The 27,196-nt window shown below is 37.9% G+C and overlaps 2 protein-coding genes and 2 pseudogenes across 2 annotated transcripts; 1 reads left to right on the top strand and 3 right to left on the bottom strand.

The window, feature by feature from the left end:
- Positions 1-2,530: 2,530 nt before the first annotated feature.
- Positions 2,531-5,397, bottom strand: LOC131782873 (uncharacterized). Its single transcript, XM_059099613.2, has 2 exons — positions 5,067-5,397; positions 2,531-3,996 (listed from the first exon to the last, which is right to left on the bottom strand). Exons 1-2 carry the CDS (start codon positions 5,382-5,384, stop codon positions 3,337-3,339), a joined length of 978 nt encoding a protein of 325 aa, XP_058955596.2. The 5' UTR covers positions 5,385-5,397; the 3' UTR covers positions 2,531-3,336.
- Positions 5,398-8,815: 3,418 nt separating this feature from the next.
- LOC131782845 (uncharacterized) lies at positions 8,816-10,447 on the top strand (annotated as a pseudogene).
- A 7,526-nt stretch (positions 10,448-17,973) lies between these two features.
- On the bottom strand, positions 17,974-19,167 carry LOC131782847 (uncharacterized; annotated as a pseudogene).
- A 4,602-nt stretch (positions 19,168-23,769) lies between these two features.
- On the bottom strand, positions 23,770-25,229 carry LOC131770373 (uncharacterized). The gene is made up of 2 exons (XM_059086078.2): positions 24,906-25,229; positions 23,770-24,719 (listed from the first exon to the last, which is right to left on the bottom strand). The coding sequence occupies exons 1-2, from the start codon at positions 25,227-25,229 to the stop codon at positions 24,057-24,059; spliced, it is 987 nt and encodes a 328-aa protein (XP_058942061.2). The 3' UTR covers positions 23,770-24,056.
- Between the last annotated feature and the right edge of the window lie 1,967 nt (positions 25,230-27,196).

The following is a 27,196-nucleotide window of genomic DNA, read 5'->3' as shown; positions in this document are numbered from 1 at the left end:
CTTGCAATGCTGACAACAATTACAGTGATGATTTCAATATACTTCCAACAAATGGAACACTCAGCGAACTTCTCATTTGCAAACATTAGAAGTTGAAAAGATTGCATTACTCATCAATTACAAGTAGTCTAGATTTCAATAACTTCTTGGATGCAGAAGGTCAGGAGATAGTCAGTGACTCAAAAATTCTTCACATTAGATTAAAACTACAACATGGAACTTCAGCATTTCATTTTCTATATACTATCATCCTCTGTTCACAATGTAGCCTTTTTTGACATTTTTCAAAGATTATTTCCTTCCTAAAGAAGACCAAGATTTTTCATTAATATCCATCTTCATTCATTTTGACCTTTTTCTTGAATTGAATGATGTACCAATAAGTTGAGGATGGAAAGGGCAGCATAGAAGGCTGCCAACTGGTACTGTTTCACACTGTTGATAAGCAAACATTTTATTATTATGGACTGCCTTGCTGTTTGCCTTCTTTGTTTCCTTGTGCATGAGAAAATGCAGAAAAAAATCCAGAATTGCTGAGCATGGATGAAGAAATGAAGTGACAGTCACATCATACAGAAAGGTGATGTTTCATTCTGTTTCTGAGGTTGTTTTAGAGTCACTTTAACAGGGAAAAACCTTAGAAAGCTTAAATCCTTGTTGGGAATGGTGCAAGGCAAAAAGAAAGTGTAACCATTTTGCATTCAAATTATTGTTCTTTTTCATGCATAGGATTCAAAGAGCAATTTTCAAAATATTGATCAGCTGAAAATAAAAATTGTTCAAAAAGGTCTAAGCTCTGTAAATGGGGAGATGCTTTTAAAGAGTTGAAATGCATAGACTTTGGTTTTGTACATTTTGTCTGTCTGATTCTTTGATACTTTGTTTTGCCATGTACTGTAATTATTTGAAATGTTTAGCAGACAATCATTTATTAATTTGTTGTTTGTCGTTATCAACTTGGGGGGCTATTGGAATGCTATCACACATTTCTAACAGCTTCTGTTTTGGATTATTAATACATTTTTTTTTTGAAAGTTGTCTGTTGTGTTTGTTTGAAAGACTTTGAATGCAACCACCTTTGTTTAACCTCTGTTTAGGCTTATTAATATTCTACATATTCTTGTGTAAAGTATATTTAAAAAGCAGCTATTTTTTCTTGTGTCTTGTCGTACTACTTAAATGAATTTTGTGGTTTATTCAGATTTCAAATTCAACAGGATTTGAATGTCACACCTGAGAATTGACTGGAATGACAAATCTTTAGGTGGCACTGACCAGAAAATTGACACTAAACAATTTTGGATAGCAGGTAATGGCCACAGTGCCAAAGAATCATTCCTGGCATGTTTTATATTTAATACTTTGGTAACAGTGATAATCTCTCTCTCTTTGAAAAACTTGGCTGTCTGGTGGATTGGATAGTTGATAAACTGATGAGAGCTTGGTAACCTTTCCTTAAATATCAATGCAAAAAGGGTGTGGAATCTTGAAATGAAACCAGCTCTCGTGATTTTTAATTAAATATTAATGCCCAACAGGTTGGAAGAAGATTTACTAAACTTATTAATTGTGAAGGGTTAAAACTCTTTCTTCTCCAAAGCATTTTTCACTGTTTCTTCATAAACCAAACCTTCCCTAAACTCTGACCAATAGAGAATTTCTTCTTACAATATCAAAACACTATCAAGTAGACAAGTGATGAGAATGAAGAAAGATATCAGTAAGGGAATTCATAAGTGATCCAAAGCCAAATTCTCCAAACTCATACCACTAGAATTGTATGGCAGACAGTAAGGAGAATTACTAACAAGATCTTGGGAGTGAAAGGGTCTTGTACTCATGTTCTACAGGTAGGAAGGAGATATTTAAACTTATTGGTAAGGTCGGGTATTTTTCCTTCTCTAAAGCATTTCCGTTGTTCCCTCCTGACCCAGACCTTCCCAAAAGGGACACCCAGGCGATCAGAATGCGTGATACACAGTTTTAATCTCTCTAAGGTTCAATTAAATGGGGGGGGGGGAATTTCTAAAGAAACTGTGGTGCTGCGTCGGAGGGAGAGTGTAACAGGTAATTTAGTGTTAACAACCGAGTTGAAAACGTAAATTGACCTTCGTAACCAGTTTAAAGGCTGACGTTTCGAGCGTTAGCCCTTTGCCAGAGCGATTGATGAAGGGCTAACGCTTGAAACGTCAGCCTTTAAACACTTGACGGTAGTCAATTCACGTTTTCAACTCAGTTGTTAACAGTAAATTACCTTTCAGTTAAATAGGGCTATGGCGACCGTAAATCATGTGCTGTACCGCAGGTTGGTCACTTGCATATCAATGGTTTCCAAGTGATCCAACAGTGCCCAATCACCGCGCCCTATCTCCATCTAAGCCTGCGCTCTTCTGTACTTCATGAGGTTTTGTGTTCTAAAGCAGGACATCGTTCTCGTTAATATATTTATATCTTTGATTTGTTTGTCTGTGTTGTTGATGCAATTACAAGGACTGAACATTAACTTTAAAAACATCTACAGAGAGAGAAAACACTGTATTTTGTGAAATACTATAGATCACTTAAATTACTTATCGACTCAACAGCATCACAGTATAGATATCCTCCTTGAAGGAAATAGCTATTACGGTATTTGGTAACGAGTCGATCCTAACGAAGATAACTTTTCCTTAAAATACTGTGAGGAGCGCGTGACGTCACACGCGTGCTGACACGAGTGAAAAAATTAATATTAAAAGCCATAACATTTGCAACGTTCATGAACAGCTCATTGTGCTTGGCCTTCCTCTGATACAAACAATCTGTTTTGAACTGTTTGTAGAAAAATGTTTCATCAATTGTCTCTAATTGCAGTCAATAGACAGCTTTGTTTTGTTTCATTGAGGATTTTCTTTGAAGAAAACATAACAGAAAGACCTATGTTAATTTTGTTTTGCCAAAAAACATTGACTTTAATTTGAAAGAACTTTGCCTGACAATTACCTGTGGTAGCCCAGAGTACCTGTACCTCTGAAAGCACTATGACCGAGCCCCTTGAGTTCTCTGTAAAACAGTTTTAGTGATTGCCTCATCGGCTGTTGGTAAATCACGTTCCTCAGTGCAGTCAGGATGGCCAGTCGTGGTGACAGACCCCCATAAAAGGTAACACCATTTGTCTGGGATCCTCGTGGATATTGCCGTCACATTCCGGTCCAAGGGCATCGATTGAAGGTTTAAAAGTGATACTGGAATGGTGAAGACTGGCACGCGAGAATCTAATATATAGTGTGCCTTTCTGTCAAAATTTAACGAATCTAAAAACATTCCTCTTTATGACACTAAAACTTTAAAATCCGCTCAATCAAACGAATCCTTTAAATTTAATTTGTGGCCAAACCAATAGTTGGTAGTGGATGAATTGGCTGAAGTACATCGAAACTTTGGATTTCGCCCTTTTTTGTACCGTCCGAAAGTCTGTTCCCCATCAATGCTATGTGGAGTGGAGCCGCGCCCGCACTCGTTGACGTCACTGCGGTGTGTCAAGAAAAGATTATTTTTCTGTCCCCAGGCTACGGTGCATTGTGAGCAATTATGCCCTCGAACATCAATATACTCCACTTCTTTGCACTCTCTGCCTGCCATAAAAGTCAGAATATCGAATTTCTGAAAGTCTGCCCTCACATAATCTTTATAATCGACACCAAGTGTTGGGAAACTACACGTTATTCGCCAATGCGTTGACTGAGATTTTAATTTCGCCATTTTACTTAACGGTAGTCTGTAAGCTTGCCAATTGGCCATTTCTGTATTCTTTGGAGAATCAACAAGTAGCCCTACCGACGCAAACTGTTCCTCCCTGTTGCTTAAGCCTTGTGAGGTGACCAAAGTCCAGGCCCAACCGGGTTCAGAGGCCAGGTCGCAATACATTTTATAGAGATGACCGTCACCGTCTTGGATACAGTAGAAACCAGATGCGCGGACACCTCTGTGCGCCGCTTCTAGACAGCTGTGCGGTTTCTTACGGTAAAAAAAGATAGAACCAACAGGTGTTTTGTTAATATCTCATGATATTTTGATATAACATGCCAGGTTTGACGTTTCTTGATTGAAAAATCCGCCATATATTTTTATATAGAGGCTTTTAGAAAACGAGATATTTTTCTGTTAGCCTGTGGTAGGCCTTATTTTTTAATAGTTGTACTAAAAATAAAGTCACGAATTAGAAAAATGATGTTTGTCACTTTATTGTGTTTGAGTAATGGTGGTGGAATTTGACACGATCATACAACGAAAGTAAACTTCGATGGAACACAGCAATTGACATCGAATAAAAAAGAAAACTATGCTAAATTTGTGTATCTTCAAATATTATCGTTTCTTTTTGACAAGGTGATGTGTACTTGATCGGGATTTTGACTGACAAGTTTAACCACAGGCGGCTCAAGTTCTAGCTGTGAAATGATCAATTTGCGACGGAAATAATAGCCATGGTGACATTATAAGTGTTTGTATGGGAATATTTACGGCCGCTCTTGAGAATAAAAAAAATACAATCAAATTCTCGACGAAAATACCTCACCTTACTTCCACAGTGCATCGCTTGTTATCTGACCGCTTACTTTGTTGAGAAGAACCCATTTCAGTGAATAATCCATTCCTAGGTTTACTATATGAGAGACTCCTCTTATGAAGATCGTAAATATTCCCATACAAACTCTTATAGTTTTGCTATGACTCTTAAGGGTAAAAATCAAAAGTTTAAAAATCACTGAAACAGGCTGATTGTGTTTTCGTGGTCGATATTTTTTGTCCCTCTGTTACCTCAATACATTTTACAAAAATTAACTCTATTGAATACTTAATAAATTGAACGATTTGATAACAACGAAATTTATTTCATAAACTTGATATTTTCAGCTAGGTCAATAAGAAACACGATATATGTGTTTATTGTACATGGCAAATAATGCTGTAAAATTTCGTTTACAGAAAAAAAATGAAATGAATACTAAAGCAGGTGAAAACTAACCCAAGGAATATTGTTTTCGCTGCAATCTATGTTGATCACTGTAATTTAAAATTCTTACTTCTTTTCGTTGTATCTGGCCAAAGGCAAATCCATGTTTCGGAGTCACCTTTGAACGAACCGCTCCATCTTCATTGTTATTCAACTCACAAATGCCATCTCTTACCGCTGACGTTTGATAATTGAATGACGAACACGGCGACATTGACAGGCATCTTTGAGCACAAGAGAGAAATCCACGGGTTACCAACGAAGTAATCACATGGCCAACTAGAACATGATCGTGCAATATCGAGCTTTTGGTCTCTAGACAGAAGTCCTCTGCGCCATGGCCCGACATACGACTAACGAAAAATAAAAGTAGCACTTCTAGTTTCATGTCTGCTCCGTGCAATAACCGCCAAAACAGATCGATTTCTTTAGTAGAGTTAAAACAAACGCCGTGAAATAAGTAAATGCAGATGGGTAAAAGAGGATTCTTTTAATTACAGAGTGACGGAAGCGAGTGCGACAATATATAAACTATTATGACTAATTATCTTGCCTTGTGATAAACAATCTTATCGGCGCGCGGTGCAGCTTTTTTGGAAACCTTACCAGGGCTAAAAATGATGTTGTTTGCAGAAGGGTCTAGCATAATGGACTCGTCCACTGGATAAAAAATAAAAACAGAACATTTAAAAGTCGAAAGGGAATAAATTACCTTGCATCATGAAGTTAAATTTCAACAGCTTACATCGAACATTGTCAAGACTTACGATCAGGTTAACTTAAGTAATGAAGAAGACGATTAATTAAGATCTTTCAATTTCGAAACACACAGTACCGGTAAATTACCAGATTCTTCTTCCAGGTGTGTTTCACTGTAATTTTACGAGAGACATAAGACTTCCCTTGATTTATCCATGATTAACGACGAATTATGCCGTGAATTGAAATTCAAAAATAATCCGGTATTGCATTGGTTTGACCATACTTCTGTTTGGTTCCCGTTCAGGAAAATCGCACCATTCTTACATTCATTCTCAGATTTAAAGATTCAAACTTATATAATCATTTGCGACTTGGTCAATCGTGTTTTTCGTCAAGCAGCTTGCTTATTTTCGCTCTGAATTCTGATCGACTTCTCATGGTATTTTCGTCTCCTCTGATTGGCTGTAGTCATTAAATTGGTTTTAATGGTGTGCCCTCTAAATGTGATTATTTTGAAAATCAGAAAAAACTATGAAATCATTATACATCCTGATGAAGCGATAAACATGACAGGAAGACAAAACTGAATCACAGAGGTTATACGAACCTATTATGTGGCCTGGTTTTCCATATATTCATAATACTAAAAAAATCAATAACGACGACAGAATTATAGATTTCTTCAAACAACAACTTTCTCTGCCTACCTAATATTTCGTGCCGATGGCAGAATTAGCCTTTTTTTCAACATTTTGCTGTAAAGTATTTAAATGTTTTAGGAGTTTATTTATAAGATTTCTGAGCTGCAACGCAAGGTTATTTCAGCTGGCACAAAAGGTTTCCAAATTTTAAAATGCATTAGTCATCGATTTTTATGCCATGATTCAGAATATTTTTTTTTTAGTTTTTATCATGTTTTCGTTTGACATTCGTTTACTCTTGAAAGCCTAAGAGTGACCAGCATCTAATTTTTCCTTACAGCAATACTGCTAAACAGCTCATCAAGATCAGAAGATCAGGAGATCCGAGAAAATTTAATTTGAAGACAAATTCTCCGTGTCAGTACCAAAGGAAATGCGTAGAGATGAGTATATGATATGGGAAGTGTTAAATGCTTCCCAGTCTGGCATTGACTGCTGCGCTAAATAACATCTCGGATCTAACCTAAGTCAAGCTACATTTTTTCGGAAAGGAAATCAACGACCTCGACAACCAGAGGTATTCACAAGTTTGGATTCTAGTTACATACACTTGAGGATACTTGATGAGGAATTACGACTTTGTTAGTCTCGTACCCAGACCTTTCACGACCAAGTGGCCATTGCACGATAGGATCTGGGTACGACATTAAGACTTTGTTGCCTATCGCTGAGTGTAAATAGTTCAGGTTTAGAGCCCGTTCCAGTACTACGCAATTTATATTACCTAATGCCTCGCTCACTCGCCAGAATCCATGGGATATCGGTCTTGACCCACTACAGCTCGCAGAAATTCAAACAAATTTTTAACTTTCCTTTTAAGCAAAGACCAAAGTGAGAAAAAATTTAAACTGAAATACAATTTTTATGACACCCCATGTATGTCGCAAATAAATTGCAGACTATGACTAAGAAAAGCTTGTTTTCCCATATGTATTTGGTAATGATGTTTGACATTATGAGATTGCGCATAAAACTGTGTTCAACCAACTGAACTATACTGAAACCTTTGCAAATTTGCGAAGGATCTGCAATTACACGGTAATTTTCCAAGAATAACAGATTCTCTTTTCTACAATTCCTTTTTTCTTTAAAAGGTTAACCAAGTCAAGTCACATTACGTCGGCTATGAATTCTCTAGAGCAATGATTCTATAAAGGTTTAAGGTGGCCCGTTGCTATTTTCTTTTCTAGGAAATGTTGTTTGACCCTAAAATCTGGTAATATCTTTTATAAAATAATTCAAATCGTACGCGCGTTCTGATTGGCCATAAAACCATTTTACATGAGCGTATGTAAACACGGTTTTCGTTCCTCTTCCATTAGTTATTTTATAAAAGAAGTATAAAATAGTTTCCGTGTTTACATAGCCTGATGTAAACACGCGCGTCGTGGTTTCCTACGCTTATCTCGTGTTCTCCCAACCTCCCGCGTGTTTACATCAGGCTATGTAAACACGGAAACCATTTTACATTTCTTCAATTTTATTCGCAGTGCGATATGATTCTTTATGAAATCTTCAAATTTGTTATTCCGAATGCCAAATATCAAATCTTAGGTATACATATATATCTTTGTTCAAAGTTTATCGTAATTGGAAACGTTTAGTCCGTCGCCATGTTGGTGTTCCAGGCAAATCCCACAGGATTTAGAATTTGTCCGTGTCGCGCGTTTAAAGCGTTTACATAACAGAAGCGAATCCTGCTCAAAGTAATGGATTAAGTAAAAGGAAATTACTTCACCACAAACCAAATTATGGAGAAAGTTCCATCTCTTAGAGTTCCCAAATGTGTTTGTAACCTTGGTGCAACATGAATTTGCATAACAAAGTATTAAAATAGAAGACATAGAAGTACTCGCTACAGCTGGTTAAGACTTGTAAAGTTTATTCTAAGTTTACAAATTTGAAGTATTTGGTATTTGAATTTCAGATTATCACTATTCAATATTTTGGGTCCTTCACTCCTTCTCCGTTAGCTTTCTTTGACGCTGCGATTGGAAAGGAATTGTACTCACCTTTTGCGATCAACGTGTTTGATACTTTCCAGCAGGTTGAGACTCACTTTAACAGAGATAAAGACTCCTGAATATTATAACATTGTCCGCTGGCGGTTTTCGTTCGGGAGTTCAATGTCGATAATGGAAGTTTGTTTTCGTTACACCCTAGCTTTGCAATAATGATCTTCCATTGTTTGCTCAAAGTTTGTTTCTGTAAAGACTTCTATTGTAAAGTAACCCTCTCCATGGAACTAAACGAGCGTTTCTTGTAAACATGTTCCTCAACTGGGACAGGTTAAGAGGCTACCGAATAAATAATAATGTTTTGTCGCATGTAAAAGGCTTCATTAAACACAAATTTGTCATCGCACATGCCATAAAGCTCTAAGCGTTTATCTGGTCACATCGCAGCTTCATCCAAAATGTTCTCCAAAAAGATTATCGTTTGTTTTGTTCTGTTTTCATATTATTGCTATGCCCATGAACGTTCTTGTCAGCAGTATACTGAATCTTTTGATTCTCTTTTCTACAACCGCGTTCTGATCGGCCAGGTGATCAAGTCGTTGTTCATTCGTGGTGGAATTCTCTCCTGTGCTCACAGATGCTTGTCTCTTCCGTCATGTTCATCATACAATTACCAAATGTCAGAGTCCGACTATGGCATTTGTGAATTAAACGGCGGAAAAGAGGGCGATCAGGAAAACTTGGTGGAAAGAGCTGGTTATGAGTTTCGCACGGCGAAGAAAGGTAACTTAGCTGTGTTTTCCATCTCTGTTTATCCTTCTTTAAATAACTTTAGAATCTCAGCATTTTCAAAAGTTAAGTACCAAAACCAAAGAAGAGAAGAGTAGAATGAACGGGAAAGAGGAAGAGAGGAGTACTGCTAAAACAACCTTTCAATGTTGAAAAGCTTACTGAAGCTTGAACTTATTAGAGCTTGTAGAAGTTTAGCCCTTCTACACTCTGATTTTTTTTTTATTTTGGTAGGCACCACGTAGCTACAAAGAGGCAAGGCAGCCGACCATTAACCCTCTATCAGGCTTTTTCTGTATCCAAGACAACAACGGTGATATGTTTAAAGTCTACTGCGACTTCACCTCAGAACCCGGTTGGGCCTGGACACTAGTTATGTCAGAAAGCTTACGGAACAAGAAGATCCTCGCAGCTAAGAACACTACTGAAACTAGTAGTTGTAAATAGGACCTGAAAAAATTCAGGCCCGTACGGGATTTGAACCCATGACCTCTGCGATACCGGTGCAGCGCTCTACCAATTGAGCTAACAAGCCAACTGGGAGCTGGTCAATGAATTGGGTACAAATAAACATCCAAGTGAATGAAGAATTCAGATATATGAAAATTCATATATTTGCACTGCGGTGGAGAGATGAAATTAGAAGATCCTCGCAGCTAAGAACACTACTGAAACTACTACTAGTACTAGTACTAGTTTCAGTAGTGTTCTTAGCTGCGAGGATCTTCTAATTTCATCTCTCCACCGCAGTGCAAATATATGAATTTTCATATATCTGAATTCTTAGCTTACGGAACGTTGGCAAACCTTTTACCCGACAGGCTTTGTTTGCAAATGAGCCAATGAGCCCAGAGGTTCCCAACTGGGAGGCGTACAGGCTTCAATTAGATCGCATGAAAGGATTGAGATCTAAGTCAACATACTGGCGAATAACTTGCAGCTTCGATCCTGCGAGCGTTGTCGACTATAGAGATTACGTTCGAGAAAAGTTTAAAAACTTCGACTTGTTGACTTATGAGGGTTATAAAACTTGTGAACACGTCGATTACATCAATGTCCATGGACACAGCTGTGAAAAGTGCACCGCGGTTTGGTATCAATCCGATGGGTACATTTTAGTCCACCGAAGCTATCAAAATAATTGCGAATTTGGTAGAGCACCAGGGTCCATTCAAGATAATGACAGGTATAGCAAGCAAAATTTTAGTCGGTATGAAGTGTACAATCCTAACTTCCGGTGTACATCAAGTAGCTCTGCCACAACCAATTATTGGTTTGGTTTAAGACCACCTTTTCACTGACTGACTGGGTTTTCCAGTTCTCATATTTCTTTCTTTCTTTTCTGATGAGACCTGTCACACCCAAAAAAACCATTTTAATTTGAAACACAGCAAAGAAGAACGATAACCTGCTCTTACAAGAAAAACAATTGTAAATGAACTAGCTTGCTGATTATTTTATTTTAAAAAATAAGCGCTGTGATGTAAATGTTGTCTGATATGTCTTCTGTTTTGTTGTTGTTGTTGTTGTTTTTTTTTCTTACGCTGCCTGATATAATGATTGAAATCTAGAGTAAGTAGCCTCCATAAATAAAGTACTGCAAAGAGGGTAACTATTTAAGTAGCGTAACTTATCAGAAGTAACATGATTTGAGGTATAATGTAATTGCAGTTGTTATGTTAGTAACGCAACGTTATCAGTGGTATTGTATAACTAACGTAGAGTAATAAGTAGTATAACAAATATGCTTCAGTTTGTATTCACTTTTGATAGATACGGGCGGCCATGTCAGCTGGGTGAGATAAAGAATTTGTATTTAGAACACTAAATCAAACAATTTTTACGAGAATTTCGAAATAAAGTACTTAATCATGATCCTTCCGATCAACTGATTCAACCACTGACTGCGTTCGCCGAAACAAGAACTTTCGTGTGAACCAGATCAAGGTCAGTACACAAACTAAGCGCGTCCATCCGTGGAAGTTAGACGAGGCTTTTACAATCTAAAAACTTACCGCTACAGTTAGCGCTTAAACTTAAATAAGTTCGGAATTCGAATCCATGCGGTAAATATATTCTTATTATAAAACTAATGACTAAATCATACCGAGCTGATCAACTAACTGACTAACTAAACTAACTAAATACTTCATAACAATTGTATCGTAGCTTGTGTTAGTTTAGCATTGTCCGCTTTGTAAATATCGTGCGTTTCTGTCATTGGAATTATAGTGATATTAATAAACTAATGTGAAAAAACAATTTTTTTAGGCTCAAAAAAAACAACAACACAACTTTGTATATTTCATCTTTCCTTTTGTTGAATACAGTCGAATCCCGATGACTCGAACCAAGGCTAACTCTAACCTCGTGCTAACTCGAGCCAAAATCGTTTTCCCCTCACCAAATTCTCTAACTTCCCCTCACAATTTAGATTCAAACTCAAACTACAATTCCATTTGAAATCTTTCCATGTAGACATATACTTTCAAAGTGTCTTTATTGTTCAAAAGATAAAATTACATATCTTATGTTACATTAAAAAAAAGGATGTAAATAAGCTTAGGTGTATCTAAATAAGATAAGTATATACGTGGAAACAAATACAAAAGTCTAATACAGGAAGTACACTTTTACAAAGCTACATTGTACTTAAAGACAATTCTATTAAAAAATGTATTCTTAAAACGGTTTGTGCGAATGGCGGGCATGACAGGGGATTTATTTCTCAAATTATACCTCGTGGTCTTGGTCTCAGGGAAGTAGGCTCTAAGAGGATGGCTCAGGATAGTTGAAACCTTGCGACAAATTTTGTGATCTTGCGTTTTAAGTAAGTCACCTATCACTAATTTCTTAGATATGTAACTACGTTTAAAACAACGATCTAAAAACTGCTGGGCTATAGTTAGCTCTGACTCAGAGGCCCCATGCACAGATAGAGCATAAGTAATATTAGGTAGGACAATGGAATTAAATAAAACATCTACTTCTGCTTGGCTACATCCTTCTTTGCGGAGGCATCTGATAACGTATAAACATTTATTAGCTTTACCTAACTTTTCTTTTAGGTGAGTACTGAATTTGCAGTTCGGCTGAAACGTGAGACCAAGAATGGTTATTGTACTAGTCTGAGGTATGCCAAAAATACTTTTGTAGGCCTCAGCAGTGTGACCTTTTTTATACATAATAAGCTCTTTACATTTAGTAGAATTTGAATTCATTCTATTTTGGCTTGCCCACTGTAAAAACTGATTTATTAAGTCTACAGAGTGATCTTTATAATAATATACCGGAGCAATAATCGTACAGTCATCAGCGTATTTGAAACCAAGTGTCTCGTTCCCTAATTTAATTTCCAGATCGTTAAGAAATATATTGAACAAATAAGGTCCTGAAACACTACCCTGGGTTGTGCCCTTGTTAACTGTTTTCCAATTACAGACATGATTCCCGAAAATAACTCTTTGTTTTCTATCTCGCAAAAAACCTAACCACCAGTTTATGATATACGGGTTAAGTGGTAGACTCTTAAGTTTCTCAGCAAGGAGTTGATGGCTCACAGAGTCAAAGGCCTTACTGAAATCCATCGCGAACATCCGCACTGCCTTGCACTTGGGATCATCAAGAAACTTGCAGATCTTATTCTGTATAAGTAGCAGAGCATCTGTGCAGCTCCCTCCTTCTCTATACGCGAATTGACTATTCAACAGCTGTTCTTCTACCGGCCTTTGGGCGTGAATCTTATAGACTGCCTTTTCCAGGGCTCTTGCTATTACAGGGGTTACGTTGATCCCCCGGAAGTCCCCTCTTGCCACTGGAACATCAACTTTTGGCAGTGGGTTTATACTTGCCCTTTTCCACGATCTAGGCCATTGGTGCGTAGCGAGAGACAAATTCCATAGCTTAGTAATGATTGGAGTGAAGATCTCCGCATGGTCTTTCCACACCCAATACGGAATTTGGTCAGGACCAGTTGCAGTCTTCTTTAGAGTACTCAGTGAGTTCCATACATATCGTTCACTAATTTCCGGGACTTTCACCTCAGGACCAATTTCAAGTAACGCGGGCTCAACGTAATCGCCATCCGTACACAGGTCACCGAAATACTCGTTCAAATCTTGAGCGGTCTCTCTATCCAGCGAAACGTTTGTGGACCGCCGGCGTTGAGATATCAAGTCTACGTTTTTCCACCATTCTCTGCTCCCCATTTTGCCCTCCAGAAGCATCCTTCTGTTTTCGCCAATAACCTTCAACACATTTCTACTAAGCTCTCTATGCTTATTAGTGCGTAAAACAGAGATGCGAGACTTGCTACGTAGCATGTATTTAACTAGCGGTGTCATCCAACTTGGATCACGGGACGAAAGGGAAACCGTTCGTAAAGACATGCACCAGTTAATATTTGACAGGATCTTCAATTCTAAGATGTTCACAGCTGTTTCGATACTATCCGCCTCCAAAACATCATCCCAGCATTCTGATGCGAGGGCAAGGTAAAGAGCTTGCTTCCTATGCTCACGACAATCCCTAAATTGCACTTTCTTACGAATAGGCTTGAGTTTCTTGCCCGCTGGAACTATAAATCCAACGTGATCCGTCTTAATCAGCATCTTTATAGATAAAGCTTTTCCGAAGAGCTCTGGCCTATTTGTAAGACAATTATCCAAAAATGAATCCCCTCGTGTTGGAAAATCCACTAAAGCGGTCCAACCAGTAATGCGTTTAAGTCTCGTGAGATCAAGGTGATTAAGATCGCCACCGCAAACAATAGTAGCGTTTGGGTGATTATCCAGCATTGTGTCAAAGAAATTAAGAAGATAATCCATTAAATCGCATTGCTGGTATGATGTTTTCGGGGGGTGATAAAGACCAGATAAAAGAATGTAATTCCCACTTGGCAGCAACACAGTCAGGCAAATAAACTCGTATAAATTAGAACGATAAACATCAATAACTAAAAGATTACTCCTTGTATAGATAGCAACACCTCCCCCATTCCTTAGATCGCATCCAGACCAATTCCTATCCCTTCTGAAGATATTATAACCCGAGATATTAACCACCGTATCGGGTACCTCAATTTTTAAATGAGTTTCCGACACAACACAAGCATCGATGTCATTATTTCTTAAGTCGGCCTCCAAAGCCACAACCGCTCGCACCCGACTAGTTGTTTTCCCCAAACTACAGATGTTAATAAACAAAAGTTTAGGGACAGCAAGCTGACCAGAACTAACAGAGGTGTGTTCGCGGGACACCACTTGTTTTGGTACACTGACGAGATTGCTAGGGTTTCGTCGTTTTTCAACCCGCAGCCGGGGAATAGCAAACCCACTTTCCGCCCTTCGTCCAATGACGACAGAAATATTCTGAATAGTTCTCTCCTTCACATGCTGAACATTTTTTCTCAAACCTCCCCGATTACCACGAAACCTGAGCAGCTGTAGTTTCTTAAGCGTCTCTAAGACAGGGCTCGAAGGTTTACCAGATTTCTTTCTCAAACCGAGTAAATAGTTTCTTCCATAACATGGAATCTTACTTTCGTCAGACCAGGTTTGCTTTCGTAGATCATAGCTCTTCTCTGAAGAAATAGGACCAGGGTTCGTCTCCACATCCATAAAAACTGTAATGTCTATCGTTAACAGGGAGCAATCCGTCGCCGCAAGCAGTATATAACCATGTTTAACCCATTTCATGATAGGCCTTCGAAGTCTATCATGGCGGTGCGCCCTTGTTGAGTAGCACTTACGAGCTGAGAAGGAAATTCCAAAGACGTCGCAACCAACCGAACTTTTTCCTCTCCAAATAGGCTTGAGAGAGTCAAAGTCTTCATCCAAGTATATATTGTAATAAAATTGAAGCTTAAAATTGATTAAAATAGCTAATAGAAGAGGAGCCAATATCCTTGTGGCCGCCATACTCGGCGCCTGCGCAGTACCTCTTTGGCCAGTCTACCATCAAAGGGCAGCTGTCAGTTCTTTCAATGGTATGCAGTCTATCGACTCGACAGTAACTGCTTCATGAAGAGTTCAGGCTCTATAATCAGGTTCTTCCAAGTTGTTCTGTCTTTTTCTCGCTGCCACCAGGTACCTTCTGCAATGTTCTTCCGCCACAGGTCTCTGAAATATGAGATATGTTCCTTTTTGCTGAGGAAAATATCCTTCGTCTCAGAGAGTGTTTCATCTATGAGATGGAAATGATGTAAGTAATAAAACGTTGTTTACGGAATACCCACATGTTCTCAAAAAGCACTGTCCTCGTTTACGTTCTCTTTTCATACTATTGCTATGGCAACGAGGTCTATTGTGGACGTTTCATGGAGTCTTTTGATTCCCTCTGATCGGCCAGGTGATTAAGCCGTTGTTCACTCGTGGTGGAATTCTCTCCTGTGCTCACAGATGCTTGTCTCTTACGTCCTGTTGATCATACGACAACCAAATGTCAGAGTCTTACCATGGTGTATGTAAGTTAAACGGTGGAAAAGAAGGCAAACAAGAAACCATAAAAGAAAGAGCTGAGTCCATCTTTAAATACCTTTAAAATATTAGCATTTTGTCAAGTACTAACAACAAAAGCAACATAGAGCAGAGTGAAGGATATGCAGAAAACCTTGCGGCAAAATATTGCAAGTTTAGGTTATTAATTAAAAAGGTTTTGCACTACAAATAAGGAAGATGGTAAATTTTGAGTTCGGTAGTCAAGTAGAGAAAGATGTTTTTTGTATTGTCTCGAGAGAGAGACATTGAGAAATTCTGAGTCCTGATGAGAAATTCAAACTCAGACCTTCGGATTCCGCGCATCGGAACATCAAAGCGCTGAATTCCGAGGGTCGGGGACTCGATTTCTTTTGAGAACTTATAATTTTTTCTTTCTTCCAAGCTCTTGACACGACGAGACTATCTTTCTTTAGTTTTGCTCATTATTTGCCAGTAAAACCTTGATCATTAGAAATGTTTAATGATCCTAATAAAGCATTAGGACAATGGTACTGTTTATTTAACAATGTACTTGGCATGCACATGCCTTTGAAGACACGTCGAATTAAAATTCAACACCGACCTGAATGGTTTTTCTGCTACAATAAGCTCTGCGATCAAACAGTGTAAAAACTTACATAGGCAAGCAATTTGGTATAATACCGAATTGCATTGGCGAGAGTATCGTCTGGCGCGCATTCAAGCTGTCCAATTAACAAGGAAAGCTAAGCGTGATTTCTATCGTAACTCCATTAATTGCAACTTATGGAAATAATCCGCAACTTAGCTCCTTCACAAAGCTCCAATCTTCCAAGCAATCTATCGGTTGATGGAACAATTTATGACAGTCACATTGATATTGCTAACTTGTTCAATGCTCACTTTGTCAATATTGCTTCCTCTGTTGTGCTTAACAAAAACGAAAGTACGACTCCCAACTGGGATTATCTGAAGGGCTTAGTTAGGTCCAAGCTTCCACTGGGAGCTTCTTTTACCATACTTCCAATTACATCTGTCTTTGTTCTTAATAGTCTTCGTCATCTACCCACTGGAAAAGCCGTAGACCTAAATGGACTTAGTAGGTATTTTCTGAAATTGTCGGCTCCTTCTATCGCGTCTTCTCCAACAACAATTTTTAACCTTAGCCTCTCATTAGGTTCTTTTCCTGATCTTTGAAAAAAGGCTAAAGTATCACCTCTATTTAAAGACGGTTCTCTATTTGACCGCTCTAATTATTGACCGATTTCTGTTCTTGCTACTCTCTCTAAGATTCTAGAACGTCATGTTCGCAATTCATTTTATAACTTTCTTACTGAAAACGACCTCGCACTTGCGAGCTTGCTGTTACTGATCTTATTGATCGCCTTCGCAACAATATGGACAACAAAATCCTAAATTTCACTAGAATTCTAATGACAGAAACGCACGATATTTACAAAGCTGACAATGCTAAACTAACACAAGCTACGATACAATTGTTATGAAGTATTTAGTTAGTTTAGTTACTCAGTTAGTTGATCAGTTCGTTATGATTTAGTCATTAGTTTATAATAAGAATATATTTACCGCATGGATTCGAATTCCGCTTATTTAAGTTTAAGCGCTAACTGTAGCCGTAAGTTTTTAGATTGTAAAAGCCTCGTCTAACTTCTACGGGTGGACGCGCTTAGTTTGTCCACTGACCTTGATCTGGTTCACACGAAAGTTCTTGTTTCGGCGAACGCAGTCAGTGGTTGAATCAGTTGATCGGAAGGATCATGATTAAGTACTTTATTTCGAAATTCTCGTAAAAATTGTTTGATTTAGTGTTATAAATACAAATTCTTTATCTCCCAAGGTTAGCCAGCTGACATGCCCGCCTGTATCTATCAAAAGTGAATACAAACTGAAGCATATTTGTTATACTACTTATTACTCTACGTTAGTTATACAATACCACTGATAACTCTGCGATACTAACAAAACAACCACAATAACATTATACCTCAAATTATGTTACTTCTGATAAGTTACGCTACTTAAATAGTTACCCTCTTTGCAGTACTTTATTTATGGAGGCTACTTAGTATACTCTAGATTTCAATCATTATATCAGGCAGCGTAAGAAAAAAAACAACAACAACAACAAAACAGAAGACATCTCAGACAAAATTTACATCACAGTGCTTATTTTTTAAAATACAATGATCAGCAAGCTAGTTTATTTACATTTTTTTCTTTGTAAGAGCAGGTTATCGTTCTTCTTTGCTGTGTTTCAAATTAAAATGGTTTTTTGGGTGTGACAGGTCTCATCAGAAAAGAAAGAAAGAAATATGAGAACTGGAAAACCCAGTCAGTCAGTGAGAAGGTGGTCAAACTCTTAAACCAAACCGATAACTGGTTGTGGCAGAGCTACTTGATGTACACCGGAAGTTAGGATTGTAGTACACATACCGACCAAAATTTTGCTCGCTAGAACCGTCATTATCTTTGATGGACCCTGGTGCTCTACCAAATTCGCAATGCTTATTATAGCTTCGGTGGACTAAAATGTACCCATCGGATTGATACCAAACCGCGGTGCAATTTTCACAGCTATGTCCATGGACATTGATGTAATCGACGAGTTCACAAGTTTCATCACCCCTATAAGTCAACAAGTCGAAGTTTTTAAACTTTGCTCGAACGTAATCTCTATAGTCGACAACGCTCGCAGGATCGAAGCTGCAAGTTATTCGCCAGTATGTTGACTTAGATCTCAACCCTTTCATGCCATCTAATTGAAGCCTGTACGCCTCCCAGTTGGGAACCTCTGGGCTCATTGGCTCATTCGCAAACAAAGCCTGTCGGGTAAAAGGTTTGCCAACATTCTGTAAGCTTTCTGACATAACTAGTGTCCAGGCCCAACCGGGTTCTGATAAACATATCACCGTTGTTGTCTTGGATACAGAAATAGCCTAATGCAGGTTTAATGGTCAGCTGTCTCGCCTCTTTGCAGCTGCGTGGTGCCTACCAAAATAAAAAAAAAAACTCAGAACGCAGAAGGGCTAAACTTCTACGAGCTCTAACAAGTCCAAGCTCCATCGAGCCTTTCAAACCTTGAAAGGTTGTTTTAGGAGTGCTCCACTCTTTCTCTCTCCCATTCATTCTACTTTCGTTTCGGTACCTAACTTTTGAAAATGCTGAGATTCTGAAGTTATTTAAAAAAGGATAAACAGAGATGGAAAACACAGCTAAGTTACCTTCCTCCGCCGTGCGAAAACATAACCAGCTTTTTCCACCAAGTTTTCCTGATCGCCCTCTTTTCCGCCGTTTAACTCACAACTGCCATAGTCGGACCCTGAAATTTGGTAATTGTATGATGAACATGACGGAAGAGACAAGCATCTGTGAGCACAAGAGAGAATTCCACCGCGAGTGAACAACGACTTGATCACCTGGCCGATCAGAACACGGTTGTATAAGAGGGAATCAAAGGACTCCCTGAAACGCCCACAGTAAAACTCGTCACCATAGCCATAGTAAGAAAAGAGAAGGTAAAGGAGAATAGTGCTTTTTGACAACATTTTGGTAAAAATCTCGAAGCAATTCAACGGCTAGACAAGAGTTGGGCTACTTGTTTGACTTGTATAAATGTTAGCGTACAATGCATTTATCACCAAGGTCATGAGCTAAAAATGTTAAAGCAATAAAACATTAATTTGCTCATCTTTGTCTATTTACTTTTCTCAATTAAGTTAAAGAAAAATTAAGAGAGAGTTATTTCATTACGGTGAGTTGGTTTTTACAAAAACTTTGAAAAATGTTTATCTCAACATCATTAACATAGATGGGTATTTCATCAAAAAAGTTTCATGACTTATACATAAGTTGTATGTGTGAGGTAATACGCTCGCTGTGACTTAGAAATTAGCATTTGAAGGGAAATTTCTTCAGCTAAAGAGACTTTCTAGAAGCATATATCTTACGCCTTTTTGGAAAAGCAATAGCGAAGAGACCCAGTTTTCTACCCACGGTAATGAGGTTGTGTACGCACAAAGACATGATCGGGGATCGGTGCACCGAAGTCCACCTCCGAGCACAGTTCAGTCATAATTCCATATTCACAGTTAATTAATGACTGCATAGAGTGTTTTCAGCAGGTTCTTCTATCAAAAGACTTTTAAACAGTGGGCACCTCGATTTCAAGTTCGGAATTAAGCTCAATTATTACTAATACTAAGGCTTATGTAAAGTCTCAGCGGGTCTTCCAGAAATATTTACTATTGATGCAAAACCGTGCTGTGCCAATTAAAATAGCGTTATCTTTCAGAAACTTTCTAGTGAAACAACTGGTTTTTTTTTCACGAGAAAAATAGCACGTTGAGTTTTTAATTTTTTACGCTTTTTGTTTTGCTGTCGTTTGTACAAAAAAAAATTGTGCTTTTTTGGATCAACATGTGAATCAACAAAAGAATTTTCTCAGTGAAAAAAACCAATGGTTTTAATTCCCTTCAAAACATAGGGAGATAATTGTGTCCGAGACAATGTTAGCCTTTCGAGAACAAAACCTGCTGAGGCCCCGACAAAGGAGGCAAATAGTAATTTTAAAAAATTCAAAAGTGGAAAGTTAATGCGATGGTGACCTTCAAGGACAATGTGTTAAAAATGTTAAAGCAATAAAATATTAATTAACTCAAGGAGTTCTCATTCACCGAAATCAGCAGGGATGCCGAACGAAGACAAAAGGCAAAAATAAAAATAGTTTTTTATGCTTCTGGTGTAATCTATAGACAATCACGGATCACATCTATGACGGCGTAATGTGACTGACCTATTACGGCTCCTGATAGATTCTATAAATGGTTGCGCCATGTTTCTAATTGTCGAATAGGAAACTCGATTTGCTGAAGTGTACACTCCTTTACCGATTAAAATCGCAAACATGTGAGTTACAACAAGAAGTATCCGCGCTGAACGCTTGAAATAATTTTACCTGCGTCCACTGGTGAGATATCGAGAAATTCCACATCTACGTGCACCCAAGTAATATTCTCTATGTAAAACTGCTGTAAAATTGCATGTTGATCGAAATATATTCTAATACCGACCGAAAAAGAAGGTGTTCTGCCGTAAGGAAACGAGTTAAAACATTTGGGGCGAACTGGTAAAGGATGGGGCGCACCCTTTATATTTCTGGGAGTGAACTAACATAGGTTGTAGGGGGCGACCTTATAATGGGGTAAAGTCTCCATAAAATGTTTTAAGTTCGCCACAAACAATCAATCTTTTAACCCAAACAGTGTCAGCATCTAGTATCTCCTTATAGTATCACTCCCGATAAAAAAATAAAATTAAGATCACAAGCATAAAGGAAATGATCAACATCTTATCTTTGTCAGTTCTGCAGGAAATGAGTAGAGAATATTAAAGAGAAAACGCAATCTAAAAATTAGGTCGTGAAGACCGCCTTGACTATCCTAGGTATGGGTTAAAAATAACCAAAACCACAATGGCTTCTATTTAAATTTATTTTATTTAATTTGTCAGTCACTCCGTTAGTCTTACAATATCTCTGTGGTGGCTAATTTGGATCATCAACGCAGTCGATAAAACCGATTTATCAAGGTTTATCATTTCTTTGGTTCACTCATTACTTATTGATTACTCAATTTATTATATTCATTTTGAAATCAGTGGTGATTTCCACGAATCCACGAAGAATTTCCACGGTTGACTTACGACTTTATTGATTCCTCAATTTATTACATCCATTTTGAAATCACTGGTAAAAACCACAGAATACTTTGCGATACAAAACCTTGCTATGCCAAAACAACACACGTTGGAGTATTTTTGAAACATTGAACTGCGCGGAGGATTTTAGTCTCGGTATGAAAGATTTATAGGGGTAATAATTGAAAACTGTACTAGATAGGTGGATAATACTTGTATAACGTATGCTGTGCATACCTCACTTTCATCTTTGCACACCAATCGAAATTTAAACTTTAAGACATTTTGTTCCACGGCAAAGGATTGTTATATTAATGATTTTCATACACTTTGTACTAAATTAAAGATGAGCTGCAGATTGAAAATCAAGTAAAGAACCGCCAAACTAGTGTACACAGGAGGCACGGGTTCGAATACAGTCGAAGTCTGAAGATTTTTCATGCTTCTTTCCCGCAATTTCCAAAATTGTAGCTCACCGGTGAGGAGCATTGCTCCACTTGGTTAATGATTTTTTTTTTTTTAACGGAAACTTGCGAAGAGCGTACATGTAGGGTTTGGAATAAAAACAAGAACGGACGACGAATGAGAGGGGAAAATGCAGACGTTTAACGATGCTATGGCGAGATATGTCGGTGGAACTACGGACTGCTGGGCATGTACTCGACACCTGTCCCGAATAAACCGGGAAGCAAAACGTTTTTGTGCGTGCCCACTTCGCATCCACTCGACATAGTTATAGTCTAAGATTCCATGTTGCAGTGCGTCCGTTCAGTTACAGATCACAGATGACTTCAAGGTGCGGTAAAGACGAAAAATTACCACAATAGGTGCTGCCGACTGTTTCACAAAATAGCTCTTGCATGGGTAGCATGTCTCTTTTCATTATTATTTCTTATAAGCCTGGGTTCTTCTTTTCCGCTTTGCTAGCTAGGCAAAACAAAAACAGTTGGAGGCTAAGAGCACGTCAACAAGGTAAATATGGATGTCATCGTTTGTGTATGACACATGATGCATTTTCTCAGGGAGATAATGAACATATCTTGTGTAGGCGCAAGAATTTGTATTATCATTTTTTGTTGGTGTTGGTGTTTCATAGTTTCGTGTTAGGTGTTTATTTTCTCGTCTTCCATTAGTATCCTTTGTCAGTTACCAGTTTTGTACTTGTTATATTTATTTGCATATCGTATATATATTGGTTGCGCGTAATTTATTTGGTTAGTTGTCTAGTTTGCGAAAATTATCGTTACATATCTAGCTCTGGGTTTCATGTTTTCGTCTTTGGTTTGGTCACATTCGTCTTGTAAGTATCCTTGTTTATTTCGCTTTGTCGTTTTCCAGTACTTTCACTCATACGATGTAAGTTATTTTATGCTCATTCGCGTGTTTGTAATTTTGTCATTTTCAGTTACCGTATTCAACAATGTGTCAAGTTTGTTCTAGTAAAGTTTGAAATACGAGTGATTAGCGTTTGCGGCTATATCTTGGAAAGACGAAATCAGGAACAAAGAGATTTTGAAGAAGGCAATTATTCCATTTATAGCTGATATATTAGCCCAGATGCCCTTGGGATGGGCTCGGCCAGAAGACAATGGACTTCGTTGGATTACCCCGGCAATAGCTATACTCCCAGCTTCGTGAAGGCAAGAGAACCAGGAATGTCTTGGGCTGCGATTCAAGGACGCCGTGAAATGAAACCAGAAACTGAAGAACATTGCATAAGGTACCCTGAGGCAGCGAGAAAAAGACAGAAAAATCTGAAGGAACCCTATTATAGAGCCTGAACTCTTTGTGAAGCAGTCACTGTCGAGTCGGCAGACTGTATAGTATTAAAAGATCTGGCAGCTGCCGAAGTATATGTCTTCTTGAAAAGATTTAAGATGGAATTGTTGTTTGTTGGTTCGTTGTATGAGTTTCAAATTCAGGGAAGGCTTTGATGAATTTTAATCTAAGTCTTTCATGTTTCTACTGCAAGAGGAAGTGAGAGAGTTTAGTGAGACATTTTTAACTGAAAACATAACTTTACCAGCTTGATAGCAATTTAGTGACATTATTTTTGCCATATTTTTATTCTCAAGTCTCTCATACCGCAACTTAATGCTTATTGTATCTTAGTAACTGTTATTTTCATCTATTCATTTATTTATTTCTGATAATTCTCATGAAATTTATTTCTTTAAAAGTGATCACGTCGGAAATGATAGCCAATCAAAACACATTATTCAACAAACGAATAGAACAGATATGCAGAACTATGTGGCTTATCTTAGGCCTAATAAAATAATAAGTTTTTCAAATTTTTAAATTTTTACTCTTTATTAATACTCCAACGAGAGAAACAATACTTTTGAGGCTAATAATAAAAAACTAATACTATTTACGACACAAGGCAATGCCACTGAGTTCGTTCCCTTACTTACAATACTAATTATTACTCCACGCTAGTTATACAATGCTATACGGATTACTTTCCGTTACCAATACAACTAGTTATATTAGAATTCGAATAGCGTTACTTCTGGTAATATGAATTTCGTAACCTAATTGTATAATTACATTTTTGCAGTACTTTGCATAACTTATGAAATCTACTTTCTCTGATTTTTAATCATCATATCAACAAGCAGAGAAAAACAAAAGACTTTTACATTACTGAAGTCACAGTGCTTTTTTTCAAATGAAATAATCAGCAAGCTAGTTTATTTACATGTTTTTTTTTCTCGTAAGAGCAATGAGAAAGAGTTCAAACTTGTGAACCAAACCAGTAGTTGGTTGTGGCAGAGCTATTTGATGTGCACCGGAAGTTAGGATTGTAAAGTACATACCGACCAAAATTTTGCTCGCTGTGAATGCCATCAACTTGAATGGACCCAGGTGCTCCAGCAAAGTCGCAGAGGTTTTCATAGCTTTTGTGGGTTAAAATGTACTGAGCAGACTGATACCAAACTGCAGTGCAGTTTTTACAGTCGTGTCCATGGACATTGATGTAATCAACGAGTTCACAAGTTTTCGTACCCTTATTCTCATGAGTCAACAAGTCGAAGTTTGTAAACTTTGCTCGAACGTAATCTCTATAGTCGACAACGCTGGCAGGATCGAAGCTGCAAGTTATTCGCCAGTGTGTTGACTCAGATCTCAACCCTTTCATGCGGTCTAATTGAAGCCTGTACGCCTCCCAGTTGGGAACCTCTGGGTTCATTGGCTCATTTGTGAACAAACCCCGTCGGGTAAAAGGTTTGCCAACGTTCTGTAAGCTTTCTGACATAACTAGAGTCCAGGCCCAACCGGGCTCTGAGGTGAAGTCGCAAAAGACTTTAAACTTTTCACATTTGTTGTCTTGGATATAGAAATAACCTGATGCAGGCTTACTAATCTGCTGTCTTACCTCTTTGCAGCTGCGTAGCGGCTGCGAAAATGAAAAAGAACGCAGAAGGGTTAACCTTGTACGAGCTCTGACAAGTCCTATCTCGAGTTTATTAAAGACATCTTACTGTTCTCTGCTTTCGTTTTGGTACTTTTTTTAATGAAAATGCTATGATTCCGAAGTTATTTTAAGTAAGATGAACCAAGGTGGCAAACACGGCCAAGTTACCTTTCTTTGCCGTGCGAAAACATAGCCAGCTCTTTCCACCAAGTTTTCCTGATCGCCCTCTTTTCCGCCGTTTAACTCACAATTGCTATAGTCGGACTCTGACATTTGGTAATTGTATGATGAACATGACGGAAGAGACAAGCATCTGTGAGCACAGGAGAGAATTCCACCACGAGTGAACAACGACTTGATCACCTGGCCGATCAGGACGCGGTTGTAGAAAAGAGAATCAAAAGATTCAGTGTACTGCTGACAAGAACGTTCATGGGCATAGCAATAGTATGAAAACAGAACAAAACAAATGATAATCTTTTTGGAGAACATTTTGGATGAAGCTGCGATGTGACCAGATAAACGCTCAGAGCTTTAGGGCATGTGTGATGACAAATTTGTGTCTAATGAAGCCTTTTACACGCAACAAAACATTTTTATTTACTCGGTAGCCTCTTCACCTGTCCTAATTATGGAACTCGTTCATAAGGAACGCTAGTTCAATGGAGGGGGATACTTTACAATAGAAGTCTTTATATAAACAAACTTTGAGAAAACAATGGAAGATCATTATTGCAAATTTAACGCCCCAGGATGTAGCGAAAACAAAGTTCCATTATCGACATTGAACTCCCGAACGAAAACCGCCAGATGACAATGTTATAATATTCAGGAATCTTTATCTTTGTTAAAATGAGTCTCAACCTGCTGAAAAGTATGAAACACGTTGATCGCAAAAGGTGAGTACAATTCCTTTCCAATCGCAGCGTCAAAGAAAGCTAACGGAGAAGGAGTGAAGGACCCAAAATATTGAATAGTGATAATCTGAAATTCAAATACCAAATACTTCAAATTTGTAAACTTAGAATAAACTTTACAAGTCAGCTTAATTAGATGTAGCGAGTACTTCTATGTCTTCTATTTTAATACTTTGTTATGCAAATTCATGTTGCACCAAGGTTACGAACACACTTTGAGAACTCTAAGAGATGGAACTTTCTCCATAATTTGGTTTGTGGAGAAGTAATTTCCTTTTATTAAATCCATTACTTTGAGCAGAATTAACACGTGTTCGCGTGATGCGTCATCATTGTCTGTACTCACACCTTTCATCTTAACAATACGGCAGAGAGTTCTTAATTTGGTTTGGGAAGGACAAAAATGAAAATGTTTCTTGCAAAAGAAAAAAAAAAATTTAGTTAATATGAACTTACAACAAAAAAAGTAACTTGAGCCGAAGTGGATTAGGCCGTCACTCCTCCTTAAGCATTCAATAGGCTCATATTCACCGACACGAAGAACCAGCAGATGGAGAATTTAGCACTGTGCAAATCTAAAGAACAATATATTTTATTGTTTTTGACAAAATTATTTCACAAAGTGGGTTGCACACAGGAACTGCGGAATCCACCCCCAACTGGCTCCCCTGTTTCGTCCTTCCGAGGGTCGGTCTAGCCCAGTTTGTAACCTAACATAGACTCTGGAGAGCTTTTTTAATAATTAGAAGCTTCACTTTTCGGTTTGCATACTCTCGTATGGCACAAAGTTGAAGAAAAAATGTAGATGTGATTGTTTTTGAGAAATTCTAAGCAATGAGGCAAGGAATGAGTTTAAACAATCACAGAAGACACACATATCACAATTTCTGCTCACATTTCTCACGAAGAAACTTACAATTACACTGAAAAACAGTTAAATTAACATTTTGCACCCCAAACCACTGATGCCTTTGTATTATCAAAGGGAGTCGAGTACATTATTTTCAGACCGTTATTAGTTTTGTCTACATTCAATATATTTAAAGAAGTGATATTTGGATCCTTTCGATATGTAAATATTTTGGAGACAAAGCAGGTGCGATTTTTCGTTTAATACTACATTTTGGGTTTCAAGAAGACACAGCACTCTCCATTAACTTGAATAACAGTGAACAGCGTTAACTCAACAGAATTACAAAAGTTTCGTTGCGGTATTGAAAAATTTGGAGAAAAATTGTTCGCGTGAAGTGTCATCATTGTCTGTACTGACACCTTTCAACTTAACAACACGGCAGAGGGTTCTTAATTAGGTCTGTGCGGGACAAATAATGAAAATGTTTCTTGCGAAAAAAAAGACCAAACAATTAAGTAAATATGAACTTACAACACAAAAAGAGAACTTGAGCCGAAGTGGATTATACCATCACTTCTCCTCGTGCATTCAGTGGACTCATATTCATGCGACATGAAGGACCAGCGGATGGAAAATTTAGCACTGTGCAAACCTGAACACGATATTTTTCATTGTTATTGACTTATGAC

Source organism: Pocillopora verrucosa, chromosome 3, assembly GCF_036669915.1.
Source record: "Pocillopora verrucosa isolate sample1 chromosome 3, ASM3666991v2, whole genome shotgun sequence".
Lineage (NCBI taxonomy): Eukaryota > Metazoa > Cnidaria > Anthozoa > Scleractinia > Pocilloporidae > Pocillopora > Pocillopora verrucosa.
Note: the sequence above shows the minus strand (reverse complement) of the source record. Positions and strands in the feature narration are given on the sequence as shown.